The following is an 18,171-nucleotide window of genomic DNA, read 5'->3' on the forward strand; positions in this document are numbered from 1 at the left end:
TAAATTGCCACCGATACTAACTTTATATTAAACGTGGAAATTTATTATTTCATATGCATTCACAAGGCACTCACGACGAGAGTTGTCTTCAGCTTATTTTAGCGTTTCAACAAAGTTTCTCACGTTTCAACGAACTCGTACCAAGAAAAAAAATCACATTAATACAAAAACACGCACACGAATACGCATCTAGTGAATAATGTTTTTCCATCGTATTTATTGGATAAGTACTTATCTCGCTGTCTCAATTAACTTAAGTTCAGTAAGCTAATATATTTAATTTTAATCAAAAAATAAAGGAATAAACAAATTACAAAAAGGTACTACCAATCCACAACAAGTTTCGTCAAGTAACTTAAACTATAAACAAGAAAAGACACACACACCTACACACAACTGGCTCCATTAAAAACGCTTTCCTTTATTGCGAATGTCAAAACCCCACCCGACCCGCATCCGGTCCAAAAGTACCGAAAATACCCGCCGCATTACCGCGCTGTATTGCCAACGATATTCGTTGAACCAGGTACGAGCCCGATCTAGGATCACAACCCCTAAGCTAAGCTAATTGAGACAGCAAGATAATTATGAAGTATTCAGACAAAATACGACGGCAAATCATTTTCCATCACTTGGGGTTAAACTTAAATAGGTATCTAGTTAGTGTTGTCTAAGAAAAAGGTAATAATTAACGGTTTCAAATATCATATTATCTGTCATAGTTTTTCAACTAAGTGCGTTAAGCCGGAGAATTGGTTGTATCAAACATTATATTATTTTTAATACAATATGCTAATGTTACGTCAAATTGTGTCAAAATGTCAAGTAAAATACGTGTAACTATTGAGCTTCCATTTAACATTGGTCTAAGTAACATAAGAAATTAGGCTGTAAAATTTAATTTATGTATGTATTTACATGTAGTTATGTATGTTAAACCGTTGCTAACACAAGCTCAATTAAGTTATATGTAAAACAAATGCCAATGTAAATGTATGTAAACATTAGTTAACTAAATCCACATGCACACTAGAGGCACAAACATTATTTAAAAATTCACTTGTGCGAAAAAAAATCAATGACGAGAATTACATACTTTATTCTACTTTCATAATGTATTTTATATCATAACACTATTTTTGTATATTTCAAACAGCCTTGCAAATTTTTTCGCACACACAAAGAAAAAGGGCACCAAGCAAATATTGTACTTGCTAAGATATATATTTTTTTTTTATAGTTAAGTACAATAAGTGCTTTAAAGAAACAAGAATATATTTTGAATAAAAGAAACACTTACGTGTGTAATCCCAGCTGTCTTGGTCATTCTTGAACACGTTCAATCTTTCGGGCTGAAACAAAAAAAGGAAAAATTCATTACTATTATTATCAACATATTTATTATCAACTAGCGATCCGCCCCGGCTTTTATAATTTTCAAAAAAAGATCGGCACTTCATTTCCCAAAAATTACACCCGCGCGAAGCCGGGGCGCGCCGCTTGTACATTATAAACCTTAGTACATATGTCACATATAAACCATAACTAACCACCACTATTAGTTTAGGAAAAAACTGATTAATTTTAAGGACACTTATCGTTAAATAAATATTTTTTCATTTTTTAACCCCCCACGCAAAATGAGGGGTGTTTATAAGTTTGACCGCTGTGTGTGTATGTCTGTCTGTCTGTGGCACCGTAGCTCTTAAACGGGTGGACCGATTTGAATGCGATTTTTTTAAAATTTGAAATCAGGTTTTCTAGCGATGGTTCTTAGACATGTTTCATCAAAATCGGTTCAGCCGTTTTTGAGATATTGAACTTTAAAGTGACAAAGTCAGGGGTTTTCCAACTTTTTGTTGCTTAGGTTTGGTTATTTGTAGAGTCAATTATAGAGCCATCCCTTATCTCTATAAGTTACCAACTAACACCATGACCTACCTACTAATAGGCATTCAAAAGACGATAACAAATATTTCAAAAACTCGCCAATCCTATTCAAAACGTGCAAAAGTTCAAGCCTTAACTAGGTATTTCAGCGGAGAAACTCCGCTGAGAGTGAATATAGAAAAGTTTTATACCCCGCTAGTACTCTCAGGGCACGTTTAGTAGAGTAGCGTGTATTAAACTTATACGCGATGAAATCCGTGTACCAATATTCGCTTTTTCAGTGTCTAAATCGTGTCATCTCGGCTCAACACTGCAGGGAATTCCGAGAAGAGCTCTGAGCCGTAGTTCACACGTGGACCCGGTGCAGATCGGGATCTTCACACACACCATTAAATTCCTTCGCAGGTGTGTGCATGTTTCCTCTCACGAAGTGTAACTGTAAATCTTGTGGTAAATTTCAAAATGTAATTTCGCACTTAAATCCCGAATAACCTAACCAACGAAAAGTTGGAAAACTCCCGACTTTGTCACTTCAAAGTTCAATATCTCAAAAACGGCTAAACCGATTTTGATGAAACATGTCTAAGAACCATCGCTGGAAAACCTGATTTCAAATAAAAAAAATCGCATTCAAATCGGTCCGCCCGTTTAAGAGCTACGGTGCCACAGACAGACACACATAGGGGTCAAACTTATAACACCCCTCGTTTTGCGTCGGGGGTTAAAAGTTCAGAGGTGCGAACATGGGCTCGACCCAACGACCCTCTTCTTAAGAAGTGTCAAGAAGCAAACAACTATTCCACCAAGGCTGTTCAACTCGTGTATTTATACCAAAAACGCTCATTCATCATCATCATCATCCCAGCCTATATACGTCCCACTGCTGGGCACAGGCCTCCTCTCAGAAGAAGAGGGCTTGGGCTATAGTTCCCACGCGGGCCCAGTGCGGATTGGGAACTTCACACGCACCATTGAAGTGCTGCGCAGGTTTGTGCAGGTTTCCTCACGATGTTTTCCTTCACCGCAAAGCTCGTGGTAAATGTCAAATGTAATTCCGCACATGAATTTGGAAAAACTCAGAGGTGCGAGCCGGGGTTTGAACCCACGACCCTCTGTTTGAGAGGCGATAGGTCAAACCACTAGGCCACCACGGCTTGCAAAACGCTCATTATTTTTATGAAATAAAGTGGCAAACATGTAAATGGTTCACTGGAAGGTAACAAGAACAAGAGAACAACTACCCATAGTAAGTGAGGATTACAAATGCGTTGCCAGCCCAGAGGGCTCCAAGGGAATACCTTCTGCGTGAGTAAATTCGACTATTTTAATCTCCACGCCAGAACCAGAACACAACACAACATTTTACAGAACCAGAACACAGTTAATACTTCATGCTTTTAAACCTACTTTAGACGCTGCAATTAGTGTTGTAAAAGATGCTCATTTCGAAGCATTTATTTAATTGTATACTTACTGTAGTTTTTAAGTATTTTATTTGTAATTATTTTATGTTGAAAAAATGACTTTCTGCCCAGTTTCTTGCGGCGCATTCTTCTTGGCAATGATGGTCTTTCCAAAAGCGCTGGTAGTTTAAAAAAATGACGTGTAAAAGTGCCCTTTGCGATTGAATTTTAATTGATTGAATTTAATTGAATTGAATTTTAAAATAATCCAATTTCATTCTCAAATATAGTGGAGTCTTAAGGGTTTGAGTCTATAAGCCTCGAAATGAGCGTTATCCACAACTCTGGCTGCAATACTACAGTATATTCGCCAAGAGTTGATAAACATTATGATAACGTCTCGGAATAGCGACTATCGCTTAACTATCGCAAACTGTACGACGGGCGTCGCTTGTCACCGCGTGAACTGAGTTTCATGGTACAGTCGAGGGCAAAGATATCGACACGGCCAAAGTTGCAAAAATATGTATACGCGACTCTATGCACTTAACATTAAGGCCGATGTATGCATTTGTTGTGAAACGTGTGGCCGGCTGGCTGGGCGAGTAATGCGCTTCGAGTGTGTTATCTGTTTTATACAGATAATGTTCGTTTAAAATTAGGTACTGTTTTTAAAAAACAATTAACGGACCGCATTTGTAACAAGTTAAGAACCAATGGTATTGTATACTTTATAGGTATCAGCTGTCGGTAAACAGATACCTCAATTTTATTAAATATTTAATATAATGAACGAAATTATCCCCAAGTTTAATTAAAAACCACAATTTCGCAGTTCACCCCGAAACGCCGATACCAATCCAATCCCAATCAGATGAGGCAGTTTTATTGGAAACCTATTAACGTGCCGTCAGACGGTAAAAACCGATATAGAACCTCTTTAAACGTCGTCATTTTGAAACGAATCGATTAACGTCGGACAACGTCCGGCGCGGGATAATTCGTTGAAAGTTGAAAGCTTTCGCAGCGATCACGTTTTGCGCCGGGACGCAAGATCACGCGGAATATTTATACTTCGATTCCCTTTGGAAATTTTTAGTTGAATAACGACCTGTTTTCACAGCTCTCTATTATGTGACAAATATTTACTAATATAATCATGTCTCTGTTCAACGAAGGAAGGAAGAGAGGACCTAAAGTATGAAAAATGTGGTTACAGTTAAATATTCTGAGATTTAAATATGTTATAGATTTCAAAGTCTTTCAAATTTAGGTCCGGGGTCCTTTAAGGTGAAGGAAAATATCGCGATGCACACACCTGCGAAGAAACTCAAGCCGATAGTTTAAAAAAGTGATATGTCAAAGACCGTTTTGCGACCTATTTGCAGAATAAACGTTTACATTTTTTTTTATTCTTTGTGTGAAGTTCCTATCCGCATTGGGCCCGCGTGGGAACTACAGCATAAGCCTTTTGATCCTGAGAGGAGGCCAGTGTCCTGCACTGAGACGTACAGTCAGCAACAAATGAATACAGCCAAATTCCCAAAAATATGTATACCCACAGGACTTTATTGCCCGAACATTAAGGTCGTGTATACATATTTTTTGCACTTTGGTTGTATTCATATCTTTGTTGCAGACTGTACGTATACCGAGATGATAAGAAAATTAGTCCTATCATTAAGCCAGCAGAACGTAGACGGTTCTTACGACGGCGCCAGTTGTGCTGCACTCTTGCCAAACCTATGACAAACAGATGAAAAGCGCATCCCGGCCAGGCATTTTACGTGTTCACTGCGGCGTGTAACTTAACGGATTCGTATGCCAGAAACAAGCTAATTGCGTAGTACAGTCGAATGCAAAAATATATATACAGCCATAGCGTCAAAATTATGTATACATCGATCTTATGTTTAGTGGCATAAAAGTGTATAGATACTTTTGACGTCTTGGTAAGGTATATATATATTTATGCTTTTGACCGTACATATATCTTAAAACGTTGTTACGAACTTTACTATCGTAACTACAAAGTAAACGCAGACAACTTGAAATGGTTTAAATTAGCGACAATGACAAAGTACTAAGGGGGTTCAGTTCCTAAATTGGGGAAAGAAATTATAGCGCCTAAATTACTTGACGACAATTACTATAACGACTTTATGTCAAAGTTATTCCGCCGTCACACGAGAACTATCTATAATATGTTATAGAAATGCTGTGGGTAAGTCTTTACCTTTACTATACATAAAACACCTGATACAGTGTATATTTCTGGAGTAACTGAATCAATACCAAAATTAGGTCACAAATAGAAAACTGAACTACCATTGTTCTACATAAGTCATTACGAGAAGGGAAGCCTACGGAGTTCCGGCAACGGATTTAGTTAAAATATACATACGAATAAATCTTGCCATTCGAGACATGCATAAAAAGTTCTCCATCAATATGTTTATCACAAAACCCGCATTTAAATCAATGAACGCATTGCCCGTCGACATGACATAATATATGTTACAGACGTTTCCCAGTTTGATTTTAGGTAGAGATGGGACTGTAATCGTCTAGTCTAGTCGAAGAAATCGACAAAATATTTATGGATATTGAAGAAGATATCATAGAACTATTGGGATCATTTACGCGTAATAAAAACTTTTTTTAGAGATCTATGAAATCACAAATGAGTGTCTGGCCATGCGCATTGTAGGGTTCTGTAAAAAATGTGTTCACAGAGCTAAGGAATCAACAAGAGCATGAGAAACGAAAATTATTGACGACTAAATTATTGTAAACGGCTAACGGATTTGTCCCTCCCCTCCCTGACACATACTTTTTTTCTGGGGAAATTGTATTTTTCTCATGAGACAGCGATAAACGCCTAAACGAAGTCTTCGCGGACGTCGAAATTAAATTTCCACTAATCGTACGACTAATCGACATTTAGTCGTAGTCGGCAGTCCCACAGCCCCATCACTGATATCAACATTTCCCTCACGGAATCCGGGTAAGGCGGATGTTTCCATCAAAATAATAATTTTAGTATGTCAGTTCATGTATTATTCATACACACACGAGTGGGAATGAGAGCGAGTCGGGTTGTCACTAAAATATATCCAACCGAGTGACGGACGCGAAAGTGTATGGATGTTGCATTTACATTTGGATATTTTTTAATTATTTAAAACATTACAACACGTAATGTTCCAAATACGAAAATTTTTCGAATGCAGCTCGCGGATCGGCAAGCGCAGCGTAGGACGTCCACCAAGGAGATGGACGGATGACCTGGTTAAAGCCGCGGGTACACGGTGGATGCAGGCCGCAACCGAAGCGACTGGAGGTCTATGGGGGAGGCCTATGTCCAACAGTGGACGTCCTACGACTGATATGATGATGCCGACACGTTACATCCCAGTCCCACTAATATTATCCTACTTCCTATAATGTTTAAAAGCGTTTATACCTGCTGAGCTGGCAACGTTGCATTTTTGTTAGGTTTTCTCGATTATTCCATAAAAATTGAATGAAAATTAAAAATTTGGTCTGATAGAACTAATATATAAGTTAATGTGTCTACTCCAATAATTATTGGTGATAGACTTTTATATTCTTCAAAAACGAGTTAATGTTTATTAACGCTTTTTAAAGAAAATAAATAAAAATAAGGCTTTGTAACTAACAAACTATGGATAATAATCTGAATTAAATGTCATTTTTATTATTATTAAAAGTCTATAACAAATAATTATTTGAGTAGACACATTAACATACTATTAAGAAGAGTTCTATCAGACCACATTTTTAATTTTCCTTAAATTTTTATGGAATAATCGAGAAAAACTAACAAAAAGCAACGTTGCCAGCTCAGCAGGTATAAACGCTCTTAATAAATAACATATGTGTGTATGCACGTGCGTGTGTTTTGTTATTATTTCACGCTAAAACTAGGTACTGAACGGATTTGAATAAAATTTGGTATGGAGATAACTGGACGTTTGCAATGACACATAGGCTACTTTTTATCCCGATATTCCCCCCAATAGGATCTGGATAAAATTTTAAAATTTCAGTCGCTAAGATCAGAGACATGAAATTCGGTATAGATGGTGGAAACAAATGATTACCCTTTACTTAAACAGGAACGCAAGTCGTAAAACGATTTTTTTTTCGCCTTTCCATAGTAAGTCGATCAGCTAACCATTACATTCTGTATGGGTTTAAAAAGTTTTTTTTCGTTTTTCGACATAAGTGCCTTGGTGAAAGTTAATTAGTTTAAGCAACACTATCACCTGTTTAAGTAAAGTATTGTTACGGAGATGGGTCAAAGAGAGAATCATAGAATATTTTTTTTGCACTTTGAGTAGTTTTTAGCAGACTGAAATGTGTTTTCAGGCCGGAAGAAGGCCTAACACATAACGGATAATCAAAATAGACATAAAGGCTACTTAGACGACCGGATGTCCAAGTGGTTAGAGAACTTGACTACGAAGCTTGAGGTCCCGGGTTCGACTCCCGGCCGGGGCAGATATGTGTATGAATAATACGAATGATTGTTCTCGGGTCTTGGATGTTTAATATAGGTATGTATTTATCTATAAAAGTATGTTTATCCGTTAGTTTTAGACTAGACTTTTAGTTTTGGACTAGGTCAATTGGTTTCGTAACCCATGATATTTATTTATTTACTTTTTATTTAAGTCAATAGAGATGCACACTACATGTGTTCATTAAAATAAATCCTAAAATCTAGGGCTAATTACAAATATAAATTCGCTACCGGCTGGCGCGATGCTTCTTCAATGTCATAAATGCACATGTGTTTTGAAATGGCTGCAAAACGTTGTAACAGCGCTATATATTTCTAAATAAATAAAATGCTCTAGTTTATTTTTTTCAGTCGCATAGCCATTAACAGTGAGACCACAACACAACACCGTCATACGTCTCATTTTTAGTTCACTCACAATTAAACTCTATGTACAAACGTGTAAAGTTCAAAGTTCGCTACATGGAATTGTATAGAGCTGTGAAATACCCCGACGTAGTAGCGGCGCGTGTAATATATGAGTTGCGGTTGTATGCGCCGCGTGGACAGGCCTTAGTTACATGTGTTAGCGGTTTACGCCGTTGGTATTGCGTGTGTGGAAAATATATCAGCTGTTGGACACAAGCGATAACGTTGCGAAAATAAAAGAGCGAAGCGAAACGGTTCGCTTTCTTTCCTGATGCGAATTGCTAGGAGATGGAATTCCCATCGTGTAGGTATTTTCAAATAGATACAACCAAGGGCTCTTCAAGGCTAGAGTGAATAGACTGTTTCTGAACCAGTGAGTATCTCACCTTTAGGTCTGCACTCTGCACTTTTCATCTTTTTTTACATTTTTAAACACAGTTTTTAAAACCTAATTTTTGAAGCTACAAATAAACACCATTAGTGACAATAATCTCTGCAAAACGTTAATGGTAAACAAGTGCATTTAATACCGTCACGCAAGCATGTCCTTCGACAGGTAAAATGAATACCTCTAACTGTTGTCTGACACGAAATTCACAGAAATTATTTTAAAATTGTTTTCATTCATTTTCATTTTAATTTTCATTACGTGTTTCAGCAAGAACCGGTAATCACTCACTATCAGTTGTCTCAAGTGCTCGTTTGCTTTATCACGAAATAAGTTGTTGAAATTTTAATCTGACTGTATCTTTTTGTTGACTATACTTGCATTGTCTTGTTGCCAAATTTCAAGTGTATCCGATAACTGAAAGTGGAACCCCAAGCCCCCTCGTTCTGAGAGGACGCACATAGAGCGAGATAATAAGATGATCATGTCGATGACATTGCACAATAACACTATTTCGCTACAAAAAGCCCTTAAAGTCGTATAAACGTCACCAGCACAACTACCGCGTGACACGTAGCTACACAAGCATCGTATAACAGGACGCTTTAACACTCGAGCCGGAATAGCTCTTTAGGACGAGCACCGTCAGCTCCACACGAGAATGGAGGGCTTGATGTGACGCGTGACATGATACGGATTTAATAGTTAAAGCACTTGAAATCAGTTTGAGACCTGTAAGAGGCTATTTATTGTCTTTTAGTGAAATCCGGTCTTTATAAGAGGACTTTTAATAACCCACCCCCCAACGGGGTTTTAAATGGGGGTTGAAAAACCCTTGACATGGTCCTTTCAAAGTTCAATGTTACAAAAATGGCTGAACCGATTTTAAGCATAGCTAAGAACCACGGGGAGGAATCTCGCTTACGTATATAAAAATCCTTCGAAATTGGTCCATCTGTTTGTGACTTTAACTTCACAAACCCTTGATATTAATTTTCTACTACTTTGAAATCGGTGCCTCAGCACGAGCCAGGTGGAGTGGAACTATAGTCGTCTACCTCACCTACATACTATATATTGGGTTTCAATCACTCCTGCTGGCTCGTGCTGAGGCACCGACTTCAAAGTATTAGCAGAAAAATATTATCAAGGTTTATGAAGTCGGTTCCATTTTTTGTTAAAAAGTTTTTTTTTAATGGTTTTTAGTGATTTGTAGCCAAAGTGCATCTCACAACGATTCCACAGAGTGCGAACTTCTTTATCAGGTCCAGTAAAGGTAATACTTGAATTGGTGTTGAATATGCCGCTATAGGTGTGCTTTTAAAATTTGAGGGTTGCCCTCGATATCTCTAAGATCCCATCATCAGATCCTAACTTGGTGACAATGGGACCACCTCAGAAGTAAGTCCATTAGAACAAAAAAAAAATTTGAAATTCAGCCCACATTTGGCGGAGTTATCGCGTAACAAACACGCACAAAAAAACAGACGAATTGAGAACCTCCTCTTTTTTTGAAGTCGGTTGAAAATGTAAGCACACTGACACAAAACTTAAGTATCCAATTATATATCCAATAAAACCTAATTCGGCATCTTCCAGGGAAGCGACCGCGCCCCCATTACCGAAGTCTGCGGAACTTTAAACACTATCTGTCGCGTTTAAAACTTGGACCGAACGTCGATTAATAGATCGAAAAGACCGGCCCTGAACGGTGCCGCTTGGGGCTCGAGCATTTCTTTAACCCGGATCATCTACCGCAGATTTTTACACCACGCCACGCTACGTTATTCACTTGATGTTGAAAGTGTACCTTAGTGTGTTAATTCAAGGCAGTTTTATCTAAATTCGTTGAGAACTTTTAGCGTAAACAAGTAAACTATCTGTGTGCCAAAATTGCATTAAAATCCGTATCAATAGGTTTGGCCCAAAAAGTAGGAAACACTATTCCCATCTCCCTCACTCACTCTTCTGCGGCACTACAATACTTTGTGGTTCTTGGACTTTTCAATGTTTTTTCTCCATTTTACTCTATCCTATATATTTTGCTTAGTCCATTACCTACACTATTCACATATCAACACCAAACTTTCCCGTTTACAATGCCAGTAAGATTTGGCACAAGAACTGTATCCGTATTGTCTAAAGCCCGGGACCGACACTTCTCAGCCCCAAGTAGAACTCATCTAAAGAGCATTACCTCACTCGAGCAAGTTTCGACAGGGGCCTATTATCGTTCGCCAATCGAACTCCAACTCCCATTCCGCGTCCCAATAGTTCATAGACGGGGTTATTATGATTGGGCAAGTCGAAATGTCCTTATTGTTTGGGGATTACGACGATTTGCGCTTTTGTTTGAAAGATGTTGACATCGGGGTTTCGGGTCTTTGTCGATTGTTGGAGAACCATTTATTTATTAGGGAACCCAAGTAATGCCGTAATACAGGTACAAGGGAGCGAACTAAAGATAACGGTATAGGCTATTAATTTACAACAAGAACATAACATTATTTTTCTATTTCTATAAAGAAATCTTTTGACTAATTGGAGGACATTTTCGTCCTTCCTGCAACACGGATAATAACAACCAATAAAATGACGTACCTTTTATGACTTACGAGCTTTCAAGCACAGTTTTCAATTAGTTTTACAAAAATAAAGATTTTCTATGATAAAATGTACAAGAAACTGAAGTTTTGAACATGGAACTACAGTGAGACTCACTCATATTAAATATAATGTACCTATGTGTAGTTCGATATTGTGTTTTGGTGAAAATAAAGTTTTAATCAATCAATCAATCAATCAATCAATCAATGACCCGGATAACTCACGTCTTAAATCGAGTTTAGCTCGACATGTCAGCGGCTGCTGCGCTGAGTCGCGTTGCTCCGAAGACGAAGGGCTACGGATTAGTCCGAAACATGTCGAGCTAAACTGGATTTAAGACGTGAGTTATCCGGGTCATTATATTTAATAAGAAACTGAAGTATTTTGTAACGCAACGTGATAAAAAAACTTTTCGAGTGCGATTCAGACTCGAGCTTGTCCAGTTTTTTAAAGACTCGTCTACAAGTGTTTCACTGAAAACTACCTACTATACTATACTATTACCTTACTACCTAAATTGACAAGAACGTGTATGAAAAAAAAAATGCGACAATTCGTGCCGTCCCGCTCTCTAAACTGGTTATTAAGTAGGATGGCAAAAAAATAGAACGAAAGAGGAATCACGAGCGCGGTTAACTTCCGATTAAAAGGAAATAAAACGTTTCGGCGGCGCCGTGACCGCGCTGCGCCTGCAGGGCTACTACGAAACTCGAAACTCGAAGTTAACTGGCGGTTAGGTGTGATGCCGTCTCTATTTGTTTTGTTCGAATAGACGGAGACGGCATCACATTTAACCGTCGGTTAACGCTAATCAATGGATGGTGAAACAGCCCCTTAGACTATTTAATACGAGAGCGAGAGGGACGGTACGATACGAACTTCGATTTTCGAGTTTCGTAGTAGCCCTGCTGCGTCAGAGTTGCACAAGAAAAACACCGGGCAAGTGCGAGTCGAACTCGCGCACCGAGGGTTCCGTACACATTTAGTGGATATGTAAGTAAACGGGAATCGTGTCTTGACTTGAAGATATTTCTCGCTATTTCCGAGTGATTTCATACATCCAGTGTATGCAGAGTCCTACTCTTAAGCAAAGTGTACGCAGTGTGGGGTAAGATTATATTGGTCATTGATATATACAGACAGACATAAAAAATGAAGATTTTCAGACTTTTCTAGTTGGTTTTCTGGTTGGATTCTGAGTTCACGGGAAGTACCCTGTAGGTTTTGACTCCATTGCGAGTTTCGAAAATTTGCGGAAATTTTCAGCATAAATAGCTGCATCTTTTGATTGCCTTGGCTTAGAAGTTTAATTTTTTCACAGCTTCGAGGGACAGAGTATTTGATAAATTACAGCTTGATATCTCCACGCGTTCCCGAGAAAAAGGGTCTTGACAGACTGACAGACAGACAGACAGACGGACAAAAAGTGATCTATAAGTGTTCCGTTTTTTCCTTTTGAAGTACGGAACCCTAAAAAAAGACAAGTGCGACTCAAATTCGTATAGAGAGAGTTCTGTACTTTTCTAAACAATTACAAACAACAACAAGAAACAACAATTACAAATTAGAAACAATTACACAACATGACAATTAGAAAGTTTGTCAATTGTATTTTGTTTCTTTTCGTTTGTACAATAAAGAGTTTACATACATACCTACAATACGGAAAATTCCTACGTGACCTCATAATTTTTTTCTGTTATCTGTAAGTCTGTAACAGTTTTATACCTGTTTTTGTACTTTTTTTCTAAATTTTAGCCCTTTCTGAATTTACCCCTAAAGTGGCACCAGTGTGTAAAGCTATTTTAACGCTTCTTGTTACAACCTAGATTTGTTTTTCTCCGTAGAATCATAGATAAACTCTGATCAATGAAATTAATTGTTTAAAATAAATAATTGTTTAAATTTAGTCCCTTTGAAACATAAAACTTTTTACCACGGGCGGGCCGTTATAGGCTTTACACCAATTTGTGCTGTCCTAATCCTCCTACTTATTTAATAAAGGTGAAAGTTTATGACTATTTATGTGTGTGTGCGTGTCGGTTCACACAGGTCGGTTAGAAGTAAAAAAAAAGAGTATTCAAAGTCGCTTGTAAAGCCTTGAAGAGATAAACGAAATTCTTAGGTTGGGCCAGTTTTAACACAAGCAACGCGTATCCTAAATAACCTCCACTTGTACCACCACAAGTCGTACCCTTGTTCGACACGGAACCCTCATTTGTTAGGGCTCTATAGAGCCGAGCCGATGACCCGCGGCGCGCAGGTTAACATCACAATGGACAAACCAGGGGCCGTGTTACATACCTTAATATATCGTTTCGGAGTCAGGGTAAGACCTGCACCTTTTTAAAAACCTTTGTTAGTTTCATCTAGAACTAACAATGCAATACAATGTTTTAGACTATGGCGGTCATTACTAATTTTATGATTTCAATTAGGGTTTTGTTCCGCGTACCTTGATTTTGAGAGCCGTGGTGGCCTAGTGGTTTGACCTATTGCCTCTCAAACAGAGGGTCGTGGGTTCAAACCCCGGCTCGCACCTCTGAGTTTTTCGAAATTCATGTGCGGAATTACATTTGAAATTTACCACGAGCTATGCGGTGAAGGAAAACATCGTGAGGAAACCTGCACAAACCTGCGAAGCAATTCAATGGTGCGTGTGAAGTTCCCAATCCGCACTGGGCCCGCGTGGGAACTATGGCCCAAGCCCTCTTGTTCTGAGAGGAGGCCTGTGCCCAGCAGTGGGACGTATATAGGCTGGGATGATGATGATGATGATGACCTTGATTTTAGAGAAGCTCGATATTTCGGCACAGTTGCATGCGCCATGATCACGAGACGACCGAAAAATCAAGGTACGCGGAACAAAACCCGAATTTAAATCATAAAATTAACAATGCAATGTATTTCATTGATACGGATCTCCGCTTAACTTTACTACATTAACAAGTCCGAAGAAATAAACGTGAATTCTTTAATTCTTCTTTCCATTAGTAGTAGTGTACGTTTTGTGGGTGTCTATGGGCGGTGGTGATCTCTTACCATCAGGAGACCTACTTGCTCGTTTTCCATCCAGTCGAATAAAAAAAATATCGGAGAATTTTTCGCAATTTCAGTTGTTTTTCCTCAAACCTAATTAATTACATACGATTAAAAAGTAATATTATTTTTATTAGTTTAGCACGCGCCCTCCAGAATTATCTTTTCACCAGAAATCATTAAACTTGCCATTTTTTTTATTTATTTTTTTATTCGAGTGGATGGCAAACGAGCAAGTGGGTCTCCTGATGGTAAGAGATCACCACCGCCCATAGACACCTGCAGCAACAGGGGGATTGCAGATGCGTTGCCAACCTAGAGGCCTAAGATGGGATACCTCCTCAAGTGCCAGTAATTTCACCGGTTGTCTTACTCTCCACGCCGAAACACAACAGTGCAAGCACTGCTATTTCACGGCAGGATTAGCGAGCAAGATGGTGGTAGCAATCCGGGCGGACCTTGCACAAGGTCCTACCACCTGCAACCTGTTTGCTGATGTTGTTGTCTTTCAAGTTCATTTTGACCACTTCTAGTTTTTTTAGATGAAAATGTAAGCACAATCAACAAAAAAACAATGCCAGCAAAAAAGCTTATAAAAATGTTTTTTCGACACAAACTTATTAAATAAATACGTAACAAGAATTTATTTCTTTTAACCAAATTTTCACTAATTTCTACCAGTCTCAACTTTAACCGATATGTATACAGTAGACTAAATTAAAATACAACAAAAAAGCATAATCAGCAGCATTTTTTTATGAAACAAGCTACCGAAATTCAAGATACAACAAAAACCTTCCATTGATACTCCCCAGCCAAAACATGATTGATGTCAGCAAACGTGACGTTCATTGTACTCTGTAATGGCGACAAAAGATGGCCGTTTAGCGAGCATTTTAAGCTGAATACACGCTTTACACGCGTTGTTATAGGAACGAGGGCTTTGTAACTTTACAACGGGCATATTGTAAAGAACGAGGTGCAAATAGGGTACGGTATCTACAACAAGTTATAAAATTGATCAGAAACATTACAAGTAGATAATTGAATTAGTTGGACTGAACACTGTGTCCGAGGATTTTTAAATGTGGTTAGTGTTTTTTTTTTTCAATTGATTGGCGCAGCGTGACTACAATTGTCATAGCAGCCGATACACGTCCTACTGTTGGGCACAGGTGTCCTGTCAGAATGAGAGCGCTTGGGCCATAGTTCCCTTACGGGCCCTGTGCAGATTGGGAAATTCACACACACCATTGAATTATTCCGGAATAATTTGACAATATCATAATAATAAGCACTTTGTCATATTTAAGTATCTTAGCTATTCTTGACTTGGAAAATATAACGCACGCTACGAACGGTCGTAGCAGCGCTACGCCCGTAGGCGTTGCTTCGAGGCCTACGCGTTGTCTACGCCGTAGCAACCAAAGAATCCAATATTCCATGTTCCATTCTCAGAATAGAACGTATTTTATATGGAATCCTTCGATCACTTGTAATGGTTTCGCAGAAAAATCACATTATAAAGGCAGAACGTAAGCATCTTTAATGCCTTCTCACTGTTATTTTTAACTTGTCTTCACGCACGGCTTCGCTCGCGACAACCATTTCGTGCCAGCTTTTGAAATTACCATATCGTGATATACTTTCACAACTATGCGTCTCAAGGTTTGGCTTCAACTCAGAATAAGAGAGCTTGGGTTATAGTCCCCACAAAGGCCCACTGCAGATTAGTAACTTTACAGACAACATTGAATTGCTTCGCAGGTGTAAGAGTATAGCACTGGTCTTATTTTTCTGGTTTTTCTATGCATCTGTATTTCAGTTTCTATTTTCGATATGGATTCTATGGGATGACCGTAAAAGTAACAAAAAATTTGGATTTGGAATAAAAATGAAAAAAAGATTCCAAAAAACAAATCTTATACAGGTTTTCTCACAATGTTTTACTTCGCAATAGATCTCGTGGTAAATTTCAAATGTAGTTTAAAAAATGTTTTAGTTATACATATCCTAATCTTTTATTCTGTTTATGAACTGTATTGCGTTATATTGAAAATTCATTTAAAACTATTAGGTAAATGGTAATTAAAAAAAAAAGAAAAGTTTAGAACTTTGTAATAATACCCGGATGCCTTTTTTATACACTTTCTACACTTCATCGTCATCACATCAATATTTCAAAGACGTCGTTATAGGTGTAATAAATACCGCCGGCCCGGGTATATTTGTCCATCCGTCAGTAACCGTACACCGCTACGGTAAGTGGCGGCGGTGTTTGCAGAGTGCCCGTTATCGGTTACCAACCCTTGATTCCGACGTCTCTACTGACAGACATACATACACTAGTCGCGTGGCGTGAGAATTTTAGCCAGCCAATCAGGAGAATAATGGTCCGGTTAGTATAATTGGTTTCGCTTGCGTTGATGAACACCTGGGTTCGATGCCCGGCCCCAGCATTTTTTTGTTGTTTTTTGCATTGTGTTCTAGTTAAAACAACCCAGAGCAAGAAAGACACATAACAACGAAGATATACGAGGATAATACCAAAGATAGGTCAAATTCTTTCACTTCTGGGCAAAAATTCAATCAAAACCATCTAAAAAGCTTTTACGCCGTTAGAATAGAGCCGTAATCGGAATCACATATTTTTTGATAAACATTTTGCTCAGAAATATAAGAAGTCGACTGTACAAGTCTCTTAATAGTACACTCACCTTAGCATATTCAATTTTCAGAGTGCAACATCCTGAGTATATGTCGCAGCCGTGAAGTGCGTCCTTTGCTCGCGTCGCCGACTCCACACTTTCAAACTTGTGGCAATGGGTTAAGGTGTATATTACAATGGAGGTACCTACACGACAGTACTTAAACAAACATATTTTAAAAACATAACAAAAAATCACACGAAAATGTGTTTTTCTTTTACTTCAAAAATATATTTACGATAAAAGATATAATTTGAGTATAGTTCAAAGACATGTTTACACTTTACTACGTTGTCGCTGTCACTTCGTGTTCGAACTTTTGTATAAATTTGTCAGAAGGCATATAGTGACAAGGTACTAAAGTGTAAAAATATCTTTGACCTGGACTGTAGTGGTATAACATTAGTATAAGTCAAAGTCAAAATATCTTTATTCAATTTAGGCTATAACAAGCACTTATGAATGTCAAAAAAAATCTACCACCAGTTCGGAAAAACTTTGTTCAGAAGAATCCGGCAAGAAACTCAACGAGGTATATTTTTTTTTAAAACAGATTTATTATATTAAATGATATAGCAATAGCAGATAAAGTTGAGATGGAAACGTTAGCTCATTTGATTTATAAATGCTCATAATACTCCCTTCAATCCTTATTAATTTCAATAGTAAAAACTGTACATGGAACAAAAAATAAACAACATTTTTTTAACGCAGACAGAAAGACTATCAAATTAAACCCTAAACTTAAGTCAAACTGTGATCAAATGAAGCGTTCCAAATAAAAACTCAATTTTCTAGAAGCAGCGAACAAATCTCACAATATAATCTCAATAAGATTAAAAGGGACATAAAAACTGTTATTAAGCTGGGACATTGCTATTATTCAAATCGCTGCCACTCGGGCGTGGTCGGTCGTGTCGTTGGAATACCGATCGTAATGCGACGGGATTAAAGTGCTGAATTAGCTGTGCAAAGTTTTGAGCAGTGTCGAACGTCATTTCATAAAATTAGGGTGAAGGCGGAGCGGCAGTGCGAGCGATTGTAACTAGTTTGATCCTTTAACATATTTTGCGGGTGTTTTAACGAACAGTAAAAGTTTCTAAAAAATCACATTTATTAAAAAAAAAATTACGTTCTGGGACCGAAATGGGAAAAATATACCTCCTTTTTACGCCTATG

The 18,171-nt window shown here is 38.0% G+C and overlaps 1 protein-coding gene across 1 annotated transcript in view; it reads right to left on the reverse strand.

The window, feature by feature from the left end:
- sm (heterogeneous nuclear ribonucleoprotein L) overlaps positions 1-18,171 on the reverse strand; it is a 455,512-nt gene that overhangs the window by 64,041 nt on the left and 373,300 nt on the right. The window contains exons 5-6 of the mRNA XM_074109858.1: positions 17,002-17,098; positions 1,301-1,352 (exon numbers count right to left, since the gene is read on the reverse strand). Coding sequence (XP_073965959.1) covers positions 1,301-1,352; positions 17,002-17,098 — 149 coding nt within the window. The remainder of the gene's footprint in view (positions 1-1,300; positions 1,353-17,001; positions 17,099-18,171) is intronic.

The sequence above is a fragment of the Choristoneura fumiferana genome, chromosome 29 (genome assembly GCF_025370935.1).
Source record: "Choristoneura fumiferana chromosome 29, NRCan_CFum_1, whole genome shotgun sequence".
NCBI classification, from domain to species: Eukaryota; Metazoa; Arthropoda; class Insecta; order Lepidoptera; family Tortricidae; genus Choristoneura; species Choristoneura fumiferana.